This window comes from Macrosteles quadrilineatus, unplaced genomic scaffold, assembly GCF_028750875.1.
Source record: "Macrosteles quadrilineatus isolate MER2022 unplaced genomic scaffold, UCM_ALF_1.0 Scaffold_8__2_contigs__length_117827958, whole genome shotgun sequence".
Lineage (NCBI taxonomy): Eukaryota > Metazoa > Arthropoda > Insecta > Hemiptera > Cicadellidae > Macrosteles > Macrosteles quadrilineatus.
Window position 1 is genome coordinate 59,445,401 of NW_026542601.1, and position 16,088 is coordinate 59,461,488.

At 35.2% G+C, this 16,088-nt stretch overlaps 1 protein-coding gene and 1 long non-coding RNA gene across 3 annotated transcripts in view; one reads left to right on the forward strand and one right to left on the reverse strand.

Annotated features, from left to right (window-relative positions):
* The window catches only part of LOC128999279 (uncharacterized), a 41,746-nt gene extending 40,812 nt beyond the window's left edge, over positions 1-934 (reverse strand). For both annotated transcript variants that reach the window (XR_008491267.1, XR_008491268.1), the window contains exon 1: positions 711-934. This is a non-coding gene — a long non-coding RNA (uncharacterized LOC128999279). The remainder of the gene's footprint in view (positions 1-710) is intronic.
* An 11,212-nt stretch (positions 935-12,146) lies between these two features.
* On the forward strand, positions 12,147-14,976 carry LOC129001399 (transcription factor MafA). Its single transcript, XM_054428653.1, has one exon. It carries the CDS (start codon positions 12,210-12,212, stop codon positions 13,263-13,265), a length of 1,056 nt encoding a protein of 351 aa, XP_054284628.1. The 5' UTR covers positions 12,147-12,209; the 3' UTR covers positions 13,266-14,976.
* The last annotated feature ends 1,112 nt before the right edge of the window (positions 14,977-16,088 follow it).

Genomic DNA, 16,088 nt, shown 5'->3' on the forward strand with positions numbered 1-16,088 from the left:
ATTTAATTTGTATAAAAGGTTGAGTAGTTGAAACTATAAGTACATTTTTGACATACAAAGGAAGGAGCTCGGGAAAACTTTAGTGGGGTATAAAGGGTGAAAAATAAGATCTGATATTATTTTTTACCTGTAAAAGATACCCAAGCGTAACGCCCAGTGAGAACAAAAGACTTGACCAATGATAAGTGAGCCTGTTGCATACAGTAATAGGCTAAAGGATTTACAGCTTAACTGTATCAGTATGATTATGAAACAGTATAAGTAAAAATTAACTTTTGCATTAATTTAAACCGGAAAAGTAAACCGCCTGGTAAAGATTTAAAATTTGTAACATGTTTAGCATATAATATTTCAAGATTTATGAAACGATCAAATAAAAACATATCCTACACAGCAAGTCTCCATCGTAGGAAAACTTTCAATCGTTTTAATGATTTTTTATAACAAAAACAAAACAAACTTTACTCTTAGATAAACGCCCAGAGCACGTTACATGACTTCGATGAGTACTTACTTCTTACTACTTGAGCAGTGAACAAGCAATGTAATTGTATTAATTGCAATGTTAAAATCAATTAAGTTAATCAATGCAATGTAAAACAAGCAGCATATTTAATGCGACTCTTCAGAAAACAGAATTGACAGTAGTAGCAGTGAAGCCTAAGTATGTGTTAACCACAAACAGAATAAAAAGTAAAGAACAAACTCACCATCAAGCGAAAGGACGAACTTCTACAAGCATTTAACACTTCCACTCCAAACAACATTGGAACTCTCACTTAAAACAAAAGTCGACAAAGAAACTCAAACATGATCAACATAGAAACAAAATTATCTGGTTAAACAGACTATTGTCGGGCTTACTGTCTTGAAGTGATATAAAGTAACACTGACACTAAGACGTGATTATAGCTGTCATAGCAGCCAGCTATCAAAGCCATTCAACAGCCGGACATACAGCCGGAGCACTAGATCAGCATGGGATCGCTCTATCAAGTATCTAGGCTAAGTATAGCAGACGATTGCGTAGCTTTCATACCAATAACTATCAGTTGCAAAATGACGGAAGTACTGAGTAAAGATTCTGCACTTGCTTGTAGTAGTAGTGAGTGTAGTATGGACTTTGACTTTGGAATAACGAAAGGACTAAATTTGTACGGAAAAGTATAATTGATTATCCACTAATTTGCAATCGTGATTAAACCAATCTATTGAAATCACTACACCAAAACCGGAATACGTTAATACAGTAAATACACATCACCAACTCAATTCAACACCACTACAGTGTGATGTATATGGGTATTTTGATTGTGAATCTTAATAGCATTGCTTGTGTTTTTACAAATTAGGAATTCGACATTTCAACCTAGAATGCATGAAATAGTGGTTATCGTATCAGACAGTAGTTGGCTGATTAAAAGTGGATTTAGCACAAGGTATTAATGACACAGAGTCTTATTAGTTAAGTCTTGACTTGGGTTTATTTGGAAAATTTAATAAGGCTGCATATCAGACAGGGTTTTTTTACAAACCCCGATAATCTCTGCAGGCTACTAAAACCTACACTTATCCTTCATTACATATTTTAGAGGGTTAATTTTGATATGAAAAAATAAATTAAAACGTGTAGTCAATGAAATAATGATGAATGGTGCATTTTCCTCCTTCGTTCTCATTCGGTACTAACTTAACCTCAATGTTATAGTCCTAGCTACTAAGGGAGTTGGCTTACCATTGATAGCTATTATTAACGATTATGGTATTGAATAAATTCAAAGCAAACATTTTAAGGAGTATTTTATGATTAAATTATTTAAAGTTTTACTTTCATTTATTGGTGAAATAATTAGTCGCGATGATGTATAGTGGAAGTGCCGCGCTACATGCAGTTGATATGCGCTTTGGTTTCAATGACAACAATGTACAGCGGCAAAGGTTATCTGGCGACCTTATACATTGCAATAACAATTTCACTTCATTGTTAATTTAAACATCTTCTTTGTTGCTCTTATCTTATCTTCAAGGTCCTTTCTCACTCGGTTGAACGTGGAAATTATATTTTTTTTAACTATTCTACATTGTAAAACGAAAATTAATGTTTTATTTTTGTAAAATTGAGAAATAATAGAAAACTTAATGATGTGTGTATTCAAGTGTTGTATGGTTTGTTAAGAACACCTGTTGTTAACTCCGGTGTATCGGAACTTGGAATCTGTTCCCAGACTTTCAAAGATGCCATGTCAAGCTTGCGATAGTTATATTATTGATTGATCTCGATGAAAATAGAGGTTAAATATTTATATATTTTGTTGTAATAGTATATTACGTTACTAGTCCTGAAAATAAGTGTTTACCGGACGAGTGTGGTCGTTCCCGTGCGAGACGAAGTCGAGTACGGGATTACCATACGAGTCCGGTACACACATTTTGGACGAGTTACGTACGATAGTTTACGCCATACTACTAAATCCGTACAAATCCTTATATATTTCCGCCAACTAAAGGACTAAAAATCACTAATCATAATATGTTTTTGTTTATAACCACTCACTGCCACCTAAATGCAGTATAATCAGCTGATTGGTGTCCGGCAAAACTCATTGCAGTACAGTAGTACGCAATGAAACCCCATTTGAATAAGCTGGTGGCAAACAGCTGTTTTCTGGACTAAATCCTTGCGTGGGAAGTTCGTCAAAATAATGTAGTGTGGCGTAAATAGTTTTTATAGCTCAGTTGATCACTGTTATGTTGAACTTATTAGTTACTAGCAGCTATACCCGTGCCTTGCAACGGGGTCTGTATGCAAAAGAGACTTGGTCTGTTCTTTGAAAATGGCTTAAAAAATGGTTTCACTACTACCATTCAATTTAGAAACGAAATTGAACTGTATTACTTGACTTGATAATAGTACGTTTTTGTTAACACACTCGTACGTTTTTGTCAGAATGTAAACACTCAGTTAGGCTACCTAAGATCAATGATAGATTTTAAGGTATAATCAAATGACATGTTGAATCGTTTGTAATATAAACGCAAAGCTATCAAAATAGTTCCAAGCCTGTCAATAGTGTATTTTTCTAACTTATGTTTGTGAAATAATCAGGCAAATGGAAAATTTCCTTAGTCTGCAGGTTTGCTGCAGCAGGGGTATCTTATTACTATTTACACAAAAATGTATTTAAAAAAATAATTTTCATAAAACTCAGTATAAGAGTCTGACTTATTCCCTGTAAAATATTATTACAGCATTTCAAAAATATCAGAATAGACATAGTATAGATCATAAACATAAAAAAATACCTAACTGAAGGAATCCTATACTAATGACATTAACATATGGTTTGACAGTTCCATTTAAATAATGTTAAATAATGTTTACATTCGGGCTAGTGACATCATTTTTTATGTTTATGATCCATACCCTTTCTGTTCTAATATCTGTGTAGTATTTAATATGTTTGAACCAGCTGTGTGAAAATGTGAAATCAAAATTAATTCATGTTTGTTTACATTTAAACTTTTGTGAGATCTTACCATGGAGACCAATAAATTTTTACTTTTAAATCTCTCACCTCAGAATTCTGAAAGTCTGTGGGGCAAAGTCCTAGTGTAATATCGAAGGGGGAATAGTTCTATACGTATCCTCGGAGTGGTAAGTTTGTCCAATTTGAGCCCAATCGGTTCAGTAGTTTTTGATATCTCATACAAACGCACAGACTCACAGACAACACCTCTTCTTTATAATCTTCTATACTATTATAAAGAAGAGGTGGTGTCTGTGTGTGTGTTTGTATGAGATAATCTCAAAAACTACTGAACCGAGTGGACCCAAATTGCACACAAATGAAGCTACAGTTATAAATAAAATACCCCCGCTGCTGCAAACCTGCAGGCAATGTGGATTTCAAATTGGCCTGTATTGATTTTCAATTAAATCTATTTAAATAACATTAGATTTAACGAGTACCTCTAGGAAAGAGATTTTAAGAGATTCTATTTAAATTAAATAAATTTTATTAAAGAATTTTTGACGTAAATTTTACTGGAATGTAAGGTTCCAGTAAAATTAACGTATAAAACTTCGTTTTCCTTGTATCAAAATCGGATTTGCGACAATTTTTTTTTATTTCTTTAAAATAATGTGCTGATTGATATGGGTTGCCTTTGAAAAAAATTAATAAGTTACTCTTAGCAACCCTGTTTGTAGGTGGGTGGTGAATTTCAAAATATCACCAAAAAGAACCTTACATTACCCTTGAAACGTGTATTGAAGCTTGTTTGAATTTATGCATATTTGTGCTGAGACCATTCATTATTTAGCAGGTTAACCCGTTGTTCCTTATTTTTACCATTAGCTAGGATTTTTTTCCAATCCCGTGGGATCTTGATTTTGGACCTCTCATTAAAAACGTGTCTCCAAATCCCCTTCTCCCTTTCAATGTTTTTAATAGATACATCTAAATAGGTATCCGTAATAAAGTATATCCTGCTGAATTTCGGAACACGGCTGAAGGCAATCTGTGCTAGTTCACCAGAGGTTTCTGGAATATTAGTAAGAACCTAAATTAAGCCATACCGTCAATTACATACATACATTCATTCTTCAATCTTGGAAGGTTCGTCTACTATATACGCTTGTTCTCCAAAGCATGGAGCATTTTGGCCTTTTCTGTTTTTGTTGGGCATCCATTGGTAGTGGCCAGTGGCTAATGCCCATGGTCCTGGATCTAATGGGTATGTTGTTAAGCTTCTCAAGGTTAATATCACGTTCCTGGGACAGCAGTAAAACTCCAGAAAAATATTTCTTTAGCTCATATCTCAACTAATCTGTTTGCATGCAGCTTTCCCTAGATTATCTACATTGAGTAAATTGTCTTCTACCGATTCGGGTACAGTTCTTCCAGCTAAAAAACAGACCATCTAGGAATTCTGATCACGGTTTTCAACTTCAAGCAGAATAATGCATTGTTCAAAAGCATCAACTACAATACTTGCAAAATACTTTGCTCACTTCGTTTCATTTCATTTGCTTGCATGTCACTGAGAACAATCTGATGACTTGACCATACTTGCATTTTAAAATTCTAACTTTCTGTGGGCCCGTCCTACGGCCCCAAATTTAACTCCCTTTAGAAATACATGGGGGGTAAATTTAATTTACGTATAAGCCGAGTGGGACTGTCGATAAATATATACTGATGCTTGATGTGAAATCTGTGCGTGCATACCTTCAATTTGAGGCCTCAATAATGAAAATCGGGTGGGTAGAAGCGCCAAACGAACTCGGAAAAGAAAAACCAAATTTAACTCTCATAAGAAATACGTGGGAAAAAAAATGTTGTTTACGTATAAGCCGAGTGGGACTGTAGGCAACTATATGCCGATGCTTGATGTGAAATCTGTGCGTTAATACCTTCAATTTGAGACCTCAATCATGAAAATCGGTCGGGTTGTAGAGCCAAACGAACTCGCTAAAGAAAATCAATTTTTTTAAATATATATATTCATGATATTTTCGTGTTTTCCGGAACATGCTGTAATTCACAAGTGGCAAACACCTAAAACCTTAAAGTACATGGCAATACAAACCAAAAAATGTATATGTCGAAAATTCCCACCGGGGGGGGGGGAGGGGGGGTAAACGCCAGCCTCCGCTCTATAAGGATCATATTTAAAATAATGATGCCACTAGCCTAAATGTAAACATTATTTAACAACTTAAATGGAGCTGTCAAACCATATGTTAATGTTATTTCATTATAATAGGATTCTTTCAGTTACATCATTTGTTTAGGTTTATAATCAATTATACTGTGTCTGTTCTAATATTTGTGATATGCTGTAATAATATTTGACAGTGAATATTTCATTGTAAAAAGAAATTATTCATGGATAGGCCTATAGGAAATAATTAAGATTCTACAATCATTGCCGTATCAACCTAGGCCCTTTTCCTGAGTTTTATGAGAATTATTTTTTAGATTTATTTTTGTGTAAACAGTAATTTAATATCCCTGCTGCAGCAAACCTATAGACTATTCGAATTTCCATTTGCCTGATTGTCATTTCCCTAAAATATGTTAGAATACACTATTGACAGGTTTGGAGCCATTGTGATAGCTTTTCTTGTACAGTCCAAACCAGGTTCTTTTATTATACCTTAATTGGTTTTGTATCCTAGGTAGCTTAAATAAGTATTCACAGTATGAGTTAAAAAAGTACTAGACCTATTACTATTATCAAGTTAAGTAGGCTAATACAGTTCAATTTCGTTTCTAAAATAGGTAGGGAGTAAAACCATTTTACATTTTCAAAGAACCAGCGCATTAACTCTTTTGCATTCAGACCCTGTTGCAAGGCACGGGTATAGCCATTAAAGTATTATATTGTCTGTGGTATAGCTGCTAGCGAATACAAATAGTAGTGCTGGTTGCAGTAGCGCCAGTCAAATTTTTAAGCGACCGACACTACTAATTGGGACCGACGGGATTGATTTTTTTAGTATCTTATATAACTTATAGTTAATCATGTACTACCACAAAGTCTTCTTTCTACATCAATTACAATTCCATAATACCCCCGCCGCAGCACACCTGCAGCCTATTTTCAATTAAATCTAATTCAATAACATTAGGTTTAACGATAATCTAGGCTATGCTGCTATAGGGAGGGTTACGAAATGTGATTTTAGGAAAATACTATTAGCTTAGAATAGAATAAATAAATTTGCCAAGTTTGATAAAAATATATCAAAAAGGAATTAAATAATTTTGTCAGCTGTTTCAACTGCACAAGTTATAGTTATAGTTATAGTTAGTGGGTCAAGTTGACAACTCTGGCTGCAACCGCTCCCGCTCCCACCGTGCATAAACAGTCTCATTTGACTCAATGTAGTTAAAAACCGCTCTATCACAAGCAACCGCTGCGATTTCTAACTACACAGTGGTCGAATTAGAAACCGCAGCGGGAGGTCAACCGCTATCGCTATCGCTCTTCGTGCATAAACAGCCCCATTTAACTCAATGGTGTTGAAAATCGCTCCCGCCTTAGTTCTATGATGATATTGAATAGCATTAACAGGTTGTTTACCTACAGGGTGCAGCACTATTATTTTTTTCATTTATGACAACAGCTAATTTGAACCAGCTAGCAACAAAAAGCTGTGGTACAGAATGAGACCTTTACTTTTTTTCTTTGGTTCAGGGGCAGTGGTAGAACAAAAGAACCAAACTTTCTTAAACCATGTCCTAACCTCATAGTTGCAATAAGCATTTTATACTTATATGCACACCCCGTACGAAGGACGGGTACTCTGCTAGTAGTAATATAAGATAAATAGATTACTCCTAATAGGTCAGCCATATGATTAAACAGAAGCAAAGGAAAACTTTGCATGAACAAGAGTGTTAAACATGATGTTCTTTGAACAATTAACCGTCGTATTCAGCAGTTGCATATACAAATTCGTAGGCATAGCCTATATTACTCTTTCCTGAGTTTCCACTCTTTCGTGAAGTAAGAGTAAAGCGATCATTTTATCATAAACAATAGATTAGAGTAGGTCTTTCTAGTTAGCAAACGATTTGGTTGAATTCAATAAATGATCGGTTGAGTACCAGGAAATATTGACTAATGAATTAATTAATCTTGTACGTTATCGAACGCCATAATCAATAATGAAATGCATATACACAATAGTAAGTTATACTTATTAAATTTATATAGCAACTATCATAATTATAAAACTATATTGCATTGCAGATCTTTTAACTTCCCAAAATGCATATAACCTATTACATAGCACAGATATTTCAATGAAACTGTTCCGTTTTAATTGATTCAAACATGATTTTGGCAAACATATTGAGTTTTGGTTGTTGTGGCAGTTTAACGGCTTACTAAACAAATTAGATTGGATACACTGCTCACAATGTTCATGTTGTAAATAAATTGACACATAGACATATATTTTGATATTCTCATTAGTTGTCATAAAAATTGTATTTACTATTACGTTATGTTTTTCATATTTCTTTCTCATACATACAATGTTGCGTTTGATTCAGTCATGCCAATTACAGGGTGCAAACAATTTACCCTCTCATGTAACAATGTATGATGATTTTTTTTACAATATTACAATTGTCGACGATAATCTCTCAACATTTAAAACTGCAATAATATTAAAGTCCGTTGAATACATATGCATTTGACTTATGATGGTTACAATAAAAAATCTAATGCGATATAAAACATGATTATGGTCTCTTTGAACGTACTCGAAAAGTTCTTTGAATAATAATACAACAAAATTAATTATTTGCTAAAAAGTCATAATACATGACTAAACATAATGTTGATGATATAATATGCATCAAAATGAATTATGGGAAAATAAATCAATCGCGTACCTACTTCTGAAAGGACATAAAAATATGTCTAATTTTGTAACATATATGTTTACACTTATACTGTTGACCCACAAGACGGTAAATACATTTAAAAGATGGTTGGTGATCTATCTAGATCGGACACTCCAATCATAATCAGTCTATCAGTCTATAATAAACAATGACTTTACTGTACTGTCAAACAGCACCACGAATGTACCATAGAGAACACAACTAAGCGATGTTTAGGAAATCAGTAATACGGTTTTATAAAACACTTTTCAGGCAGATATGGTAAAATAATACGCTTGCGACAATATCAATGGTATATAGGCTTATATGAATGCAAATGTGGCCCACTACATCCTCGGGTTCACGGGGATCCAAAATTTGTCTAATTCTTGTGTTCGCTGGTACAAACTGGTGTAGGCCTAGTGTTGTGTTAACCACGACCATGCTTCATTGATCCAATGGTACAAGGAGTCATCCATTCATCGCCCAATTATCATCCTACGTCTAAACATTCTCTGCAGACACACGTAGCACACAGCTGGTCAGTCAGCTGGGGGACTGTTATCAACAAGTCACGTGACTACTGATAACACCAGATGCTTGTCAGCCTTTCCTGTCATACAAGGTCTTGATGTATCTGTGGATATTTTGCGTGATATATTACCGGTGATAATGGAACCGTTACGTGGAGCTTGTTTGAATTTGTATGAGTCTGATTAAATTTTGCTTCATAGCTATTACATGTTACTATTTTCTGAAAACAGTGTAAAAAACTGTTTTGTTTCAATATAATATCGATATCAGTATCTCGATGTATGTATTATTGTTTTATCGAAGACCAATAATAAACCCGATTCCTCAGAACAAATGTTTCGAAATTGAAATACTTCTACACTGAGGCAAACGTAGGCATAGTGGTTTTTTCTTACGCTTATAACAATTGTATACTGGAAACCCTACTGGTTAAAAGTTTCGTTCTTACTACCCAAGGTTTTAAGGCTGTATAGGCCCTCTAGAAAGGGTTGTCCGTTCATAAAACTCACGGCTTATAACGTTGCTTCACTATAACAACTACATATTGTGCGCGAGCGCGATCTTGCAATAATTTGCCGTCTAATAACAGTTATTAAGAACATATAAAAATATACTCTTATAATAATTCAGTAAAAAAAAACTTAATCTATAGTTTTACAGGATCGATTTTATTAATTAATATGTCGTTGGAAAGCTCACTCCTTGTATATTTTCAAATTATTATAAAAGCTTGATTTTGTTAAGATTTATGATGAAAAAAAAATTTCCATAAGAAATAACTTACATTTCAAACGGGGGTTTTCACATTTTTTATTTGGATACAACTTTTGGCTGCCTTTATTGAGCATTTTCAAGATAATGCATAATAGAAATTCGTAGAAAATTCTAGTCTCCTTCAGAATATCATCTTCCACTGGTCGATTTCCTCACCTTTTGTAGGTTATTTGCAAAAAAGTGCAGCCTCCGAATTTATAGTAGTGAGATAATACTGGGTTAGAGATTTGTTTAACTTTATACAAATAAATCCACAGTTCTACTGGATCCATTTTGTTTATTAATGTGTCGTTGGAAAGCTGGATTCGTGTAGATTTGCAAATAGTTATGAAAGTTAGATTTTTTATAGATATTTTGTGAAAAAATAAAAACACAAGAATAAATTAAAACAGATTTCCAAGTTTCTATTTGTAGCCAAGTTTAGGCTGCCTTTATTGAGTATTTTCAAGAAATGCATGATTGTAGTTGTAGGAAATGCTATGCTCTTCCAAATATCATCATCCACTTTGGTTGGTTTCCTCACCATATAAAAAGTTATTTGCAAAAAATTTAAGCAGCCTCCGAACTTTTAGTGGTGAGAAAATACTGAGTCAGTTAACTTATATATTTTGTTAAACTTTGTACACATGTTCTACTGGATCGATTTTGATAATTAATTGGTTGAAAAGATTAATTGGCGTAGATTTGCAAATAGTTATACAAGTTTAATATTATTGAAGATTTACGATTTTTTATTTGGATTTATTTTACTAAGCAAATAATGTACTTATAATTTTTCTAGATACCGTTGTATTTAGCCCCACAACGGGCTTCTGTTGCTCGTGAGAATAAATTTCAACTGCATTATGTTAATGTTGTTACTGTTTGGAGTAAAAGAATACCATTGACTATTATAGTCAAAGGTAGTGCATATATTCATATTAACTTACTTCACTAAATTTAGAATCTATCTATATATTAATAGGCAAGCATGTTTCTTTAAAACCCTTTTTCTCAGCTCGTGTGCATCGTAGGGAAAATCTACGCATACTGTTAGAAAGCTATTTTCCTGTAGGTGTGCAGAATCCCTGACTAAATTAAAATAGGCTCAAAAATAAGCACAAAAAATGAATTTAAAATTTTGAAAAATTTAACATGGATATTATGAGTTGCCATGCTGGTGACGAAATAACAACGAAATATAAACAGAAAATCAAAACAAATGGAAGAAACTCCAATCACATGTTCTATTCAGTGTGGAATGAAAATAAAGAAGTCTGTACATTAAATATTTTTGGTCGAGTTTCGACCACTGGACGACCTCTAGTATAAATTAATAGAATAGTTTATCTTGAGCAAAAATGTAAACAAAACATCTGATCATCTGATCACCAAGTTACTTTCTAGATACCGTTGTATTTAGCCCCAGTATTTTAATTGATGAATTTTTTAGTCTATGTAAAATATAAAGTTTTTTAATTAAATTAAAAGTTTAATAATCGTGGTTAAGTGGCAACTGCCTTGTTTTGAAGCGCAAACGTGAGGAAAAAGTAAATTTTCACAGTTTGACTTAAAACTGATTTTACTTGAAAACCGTTTGAGACTATAAAGACCTTTCAATACAAAAGTTGTGAATAATGTAGTTACGTACTGACAATTTTCCATTAACTCTAATGTCCAAGCATTTGTTCAGCTTAGTATACAGACCAAAATATAAAAGCTCAGGTAGTCGAATTTCACCGTTTATAGCTTGCCCCCTAAGCCCCCTTCAATTTAAAATTTTGTAAAACCCCGTCTTATTGCACATTTACAATATACAGAGACCCCCTATGACAAATTTGATCATTCTAGGTCATAATTTTGTGATATATAGTGATCAAGGTGAGTGTTATTTTCCTTTTATAAGTATATTGGAAACGGGAGTTTTTAAGTTGACTTAGACAACTATATGAAGCAGTTTAAATAACACCGTAGCACTTGATATTGACGTGAAATGTTCTAAATAATGCCAATTAACTTTATATGCCATTATACATTCATTACTGTATGAACTAAGCTCACAAGGATGAGTTAGATTATCGGGATCGACTTATAAAGAGCCGAATGATTCAATGATGATTGGAAAACTTGGTGAAGTTCAGTTTTATAAACCTCGGGTTAGTCCGTGATGTAGGAGCTCGATTCAAACGGTTTATTTATTGTTTATGGCCGATTTTGTAGTCGTTTTAAACCTCTGCTTCGCAAATTCGCAGGTATCCGTGTAAGTATTAAACTGGGTTATTTAAGGACAATAAAGTGAGCATCGTGAAATGAATATTTCGAGAGCAGCTCGATACACCTGTAGGGGCGGAGTCGGCTCGGACCAATGAGAGAGAAGGAGGTGCAAGCCCCGCCCACCGCCACCCATCCCCGCCCCGACGCCCGGCGAGCTGCGCCGTTCCTCAGTCGCAAAGTTGACGCGGAACGTAAACCAGTGGCCGGTGACTTCGATGATAGTAAGTTGTGCGCGGGTGACAAATGAAGAGTGACATGGAGGGACCGGATCGCCATCTCGCGGACGAGTACGTCCAGGAGTTCGTACTGGATCACCTGGAGGGAGTTGCGGTGAAACGGGAGACCAACAACAACACCGAGGAGGACCCCAGGGAGATGCGAGCGGTGCCGACAGCGCAGAGGTTGCCGCCGATGCCGATCTGCGGACCGCCGATTATACCGTCACCTCCACACCTCCTTACACCTCCAGCACACCAGGCAGACCACGGACACCCCGGGTACCATCAACAGTACATCCAGCACGCGCAGAACATGGTGGTCCACACCCAGAACGGCGTGGTCGTCAGCGCCATCAAACAGAACAGTCTGGTGATGTACCCAAACACACCAGGCACTCCGCCAGACACTCCACCTATCTCAATGTCTCCAAACCTGTCCGCCAGTCCACCGGGACACTTCCACGTGGACCAGCCGCATATGCACAAGCCGCCGGGGCTCATGGACGATATGGTGTGGCTGACGCAATCGCTTCGTCAAGAACCTTTGGATCTTCGCCCCACACTGCCCTGCGGCGAGATAGAGGATTGGCATCAGCAGAAGCGGATGCAGCATCCCGACTACTTGCATCAGCACGAGGAGGATCTCTGCATGAGACCGATGAGTGTAAGCAGCAGCGTAGTCTCTCCCATGCAGCACCAGCGGCACATGAGTGGAGAACAAGACATCATCAGCGATGAGATGTTGACCCACCTGTCAGTCCGGGAATTGAACAAGCGTCTGCACGGACTGCCTAGAGAAGACGTGGTGCGTCTGAAGCAGAAGAGACGCACTCTGAAGAACCGCGGGTACGCTCAGAACTGTCGTAGCAAGAGACTCGTGCAGCGGCACGAGCTGGAGCTCAACAACCGTCAGCTACAAGGGGAGATCCACAGACTCCAGGTGGAGTTGAACCACGTGAGGGGAGAGCTGAACTTGTACAAACACAGGTACGAGACTCTGCAAGGGCAACTGAGGATGGACGGCAGCGACGGAGTCCCCAGCACCGGCCATTCCAACCCGTCCTCCCCGGAGCTCTTCTGACGCCATCGCAGGGCCGCCTGGAGTTGAGCCTCCGTCTACCGGAGGTTCATCTACCCGCGGACCTACAGCAATGCGACGGCAACGTGAGTTGTGCCTACCTTCACGTGAGTTATCAGTGTATATACAGTAACAGAGACTAACCAGTGACAGCTCGGACACTTTCAACCTTCAAAATCCAACCTTGTATGTAATGTAAATAGGTGTAAATTGATTAGCAATAGACATTTTATACGTTAATTAGTTTTAAAGTTTTGGGATCGAAAGGAGTGTCAGGGAATGTGTCCAATATATAAACGTATAATTTCTGAGACATGTTGAAAATAGTTGTCTCAGTAAGACCCATTAAAACATAGTTTTACCGATTTTAGAAGATAATATAACTAAATATCAATAATAAATAAAAAATCATTATTTCAGTGATAATAATCCTTGAATGTCCCTTTCGTAGATGTAGACGACTACAATTGAATCAAACTTCAGATAAATGTAGTAAAATTATTGTTTTGTCATTCATTTTACAGCAAAAATGACTTACTTCCAATAATAACTTATACCTCATATCAAGTACGTATTCAATAGTAGAATACAAATATCAGCTTTTAAAAATCTAGTCTCAAAGGGATCATGTTTTGTTAAACCTGGTGAAATAAACGTTAAAATATCCAAATTAGCATTATAAGACAATTTTCATTCTTCTAATTTTTCCCCTTATATATTAAAACATACTTATATATTACCCCAAAACGTGTGCCATAGGACTCCTGGCACTCCTATCCTCAAATTATCTTTTGTTAAGAGTTATTCAGTCGTACCAACCGTCTTCGGTTCACCGCATTTATTAGGTTTTGTTTGTCCGTTATATTGGCAACAGTGGTATGGTAGATTGTGAAATTGTAAACCAACACAAGGTTGTGTGTACATACCTTAAGATGTTTTGACTACTTAAGTGAAGTAGGGCATTAAATCAGGGCATTCCCGTTGGGAATCTATAGCTTCGAAACCCTTTCAGGCCATAATGAATGCATATCGAAGATTTTCGTTATTTAAAATTAAACTGCCTGTTGCCAATACGGTTCAAGTATTTTGATACCCTTGTAGATCTTAGGTATTATTTTATTGTTTATGGATTTAGTTGATTTTATCTCGATTACTGCCCTGTACAGAACGTTTTTAACAATTCTGCAGAGTACAGTATATGCTGAATCGCACTATAGTAATTTGCTCATGATTTTTAACACGGCTGCAACTGGAAGTAAAACTCATTAGAAAATCGTTGTGCCATGACGAATAAAAACCTATATCAATCCAGTTATTAACTTGTGTTAATTAATTAACTTGTTTACCATTGCGCCAAAGAGCTTTAAGGATAGAGTGGCGTTTTGTATATTACTTTGCTCGATTTTAAACCAAATATGTATCTTTAAGTTAAGCGTAGTTTGTTTACTTATTCATTTTTGCACGTAACTATAATTTTTATTTGAAGTCCTCACTGTTTACTATTAGTTGGCCTAACCTTTCTAGGAGATAAGAAAGTTTTATTCATTTTTTATATTTTAGGCACAATGGGGCTCTAACATTACAGGGAAGATTGAGTTTTTTGTTTTTGTTTTGAGCAGGTGATGTGTACAGGAATGTAGATGGACTATTTTCAAAGATTGTTAGAGTTACCATTTTGTTACCAATCGAGTATCAATTAAAAATGTTTCGATTATTTTATGCTTTTTATTTTTATTCCTGCCTCTTGATTAATTCATCTGCCCTTCATCTACATGGTTTTTACTTAAGGAGGTGTTTGTTGTTAAAGAATTCAAGCCCGTAACTGTTGAAAGTTTTAAGTGATTACTATATAAGGATGTACTCTATAAAAACATAATTGAAATTATGTTTAACCATATATTTGGATTCGATTTGGGTTTGATATAGAAACGAATTGAAACCAGTCAATAATGCATTCAAATTTAGGACTGATTCTCCAATATTGTCTCCAAAGTGAAAATTACATCTTATTTTCAAATATAAGTTTTATTTGACGCAGATTATGTTAGTGGAATGTTTTGCATGTTGTATTGCTTTTTAATACAACAACTTAAAAATGTAAGTTATGCCTGAATCTGGGCATTCCATATTTTACTAATTATAAAATAATACCATTAAACTTATGGTAACTGCAGTAAAAAATAACATTTATGTAAATGATTAAAATAGATTATTTTAAAGTTGAATATTTAGATAAAATCAAGTATGTATCAGTAATTATGTATGTAATCACGAATATGATTTGATCCGTTGTTAAAATTGTGATTTATACATAAAAAGTTATGTTTGAGAAAATTATATTTAATCCAAAGCTGATAATTCTCAATGCTTGCAAACTTGCATCAACGCCAAAGTGTTTGGGGCAATAGACTTAGTTCAAACATCTCTTCTCCATTCTAGCTGAATATCGTTAATTTCCCTACATATCATGTAGACGGTAAATATTTTGGCAACGTTTATTGACTTTAAACACATCAAGAAGACTTCTTGTCGTATTATAAAATCCAAAGCCTGTTAACATGTTTGTTTCAACTCCCGTTACCTTGTTGTGCACTTATATTTACTATTTTTTATTTCAGAGAAACTTGTACAGTGTGGGCTTTATTTTTTCGTAATATGAGAGAAAAAGTAATGTTCTACTCTTGTTAATTGATGTATAATATTATATTTAGCTTGTAAAGGTTTTGAGTTAGCGCAATAGCAAACCAAAATATAGATACTAAACAGTATAACGCACTGTATGCCACATATAACAGACACAAACATAGCCTACATGAGAAATGTTTT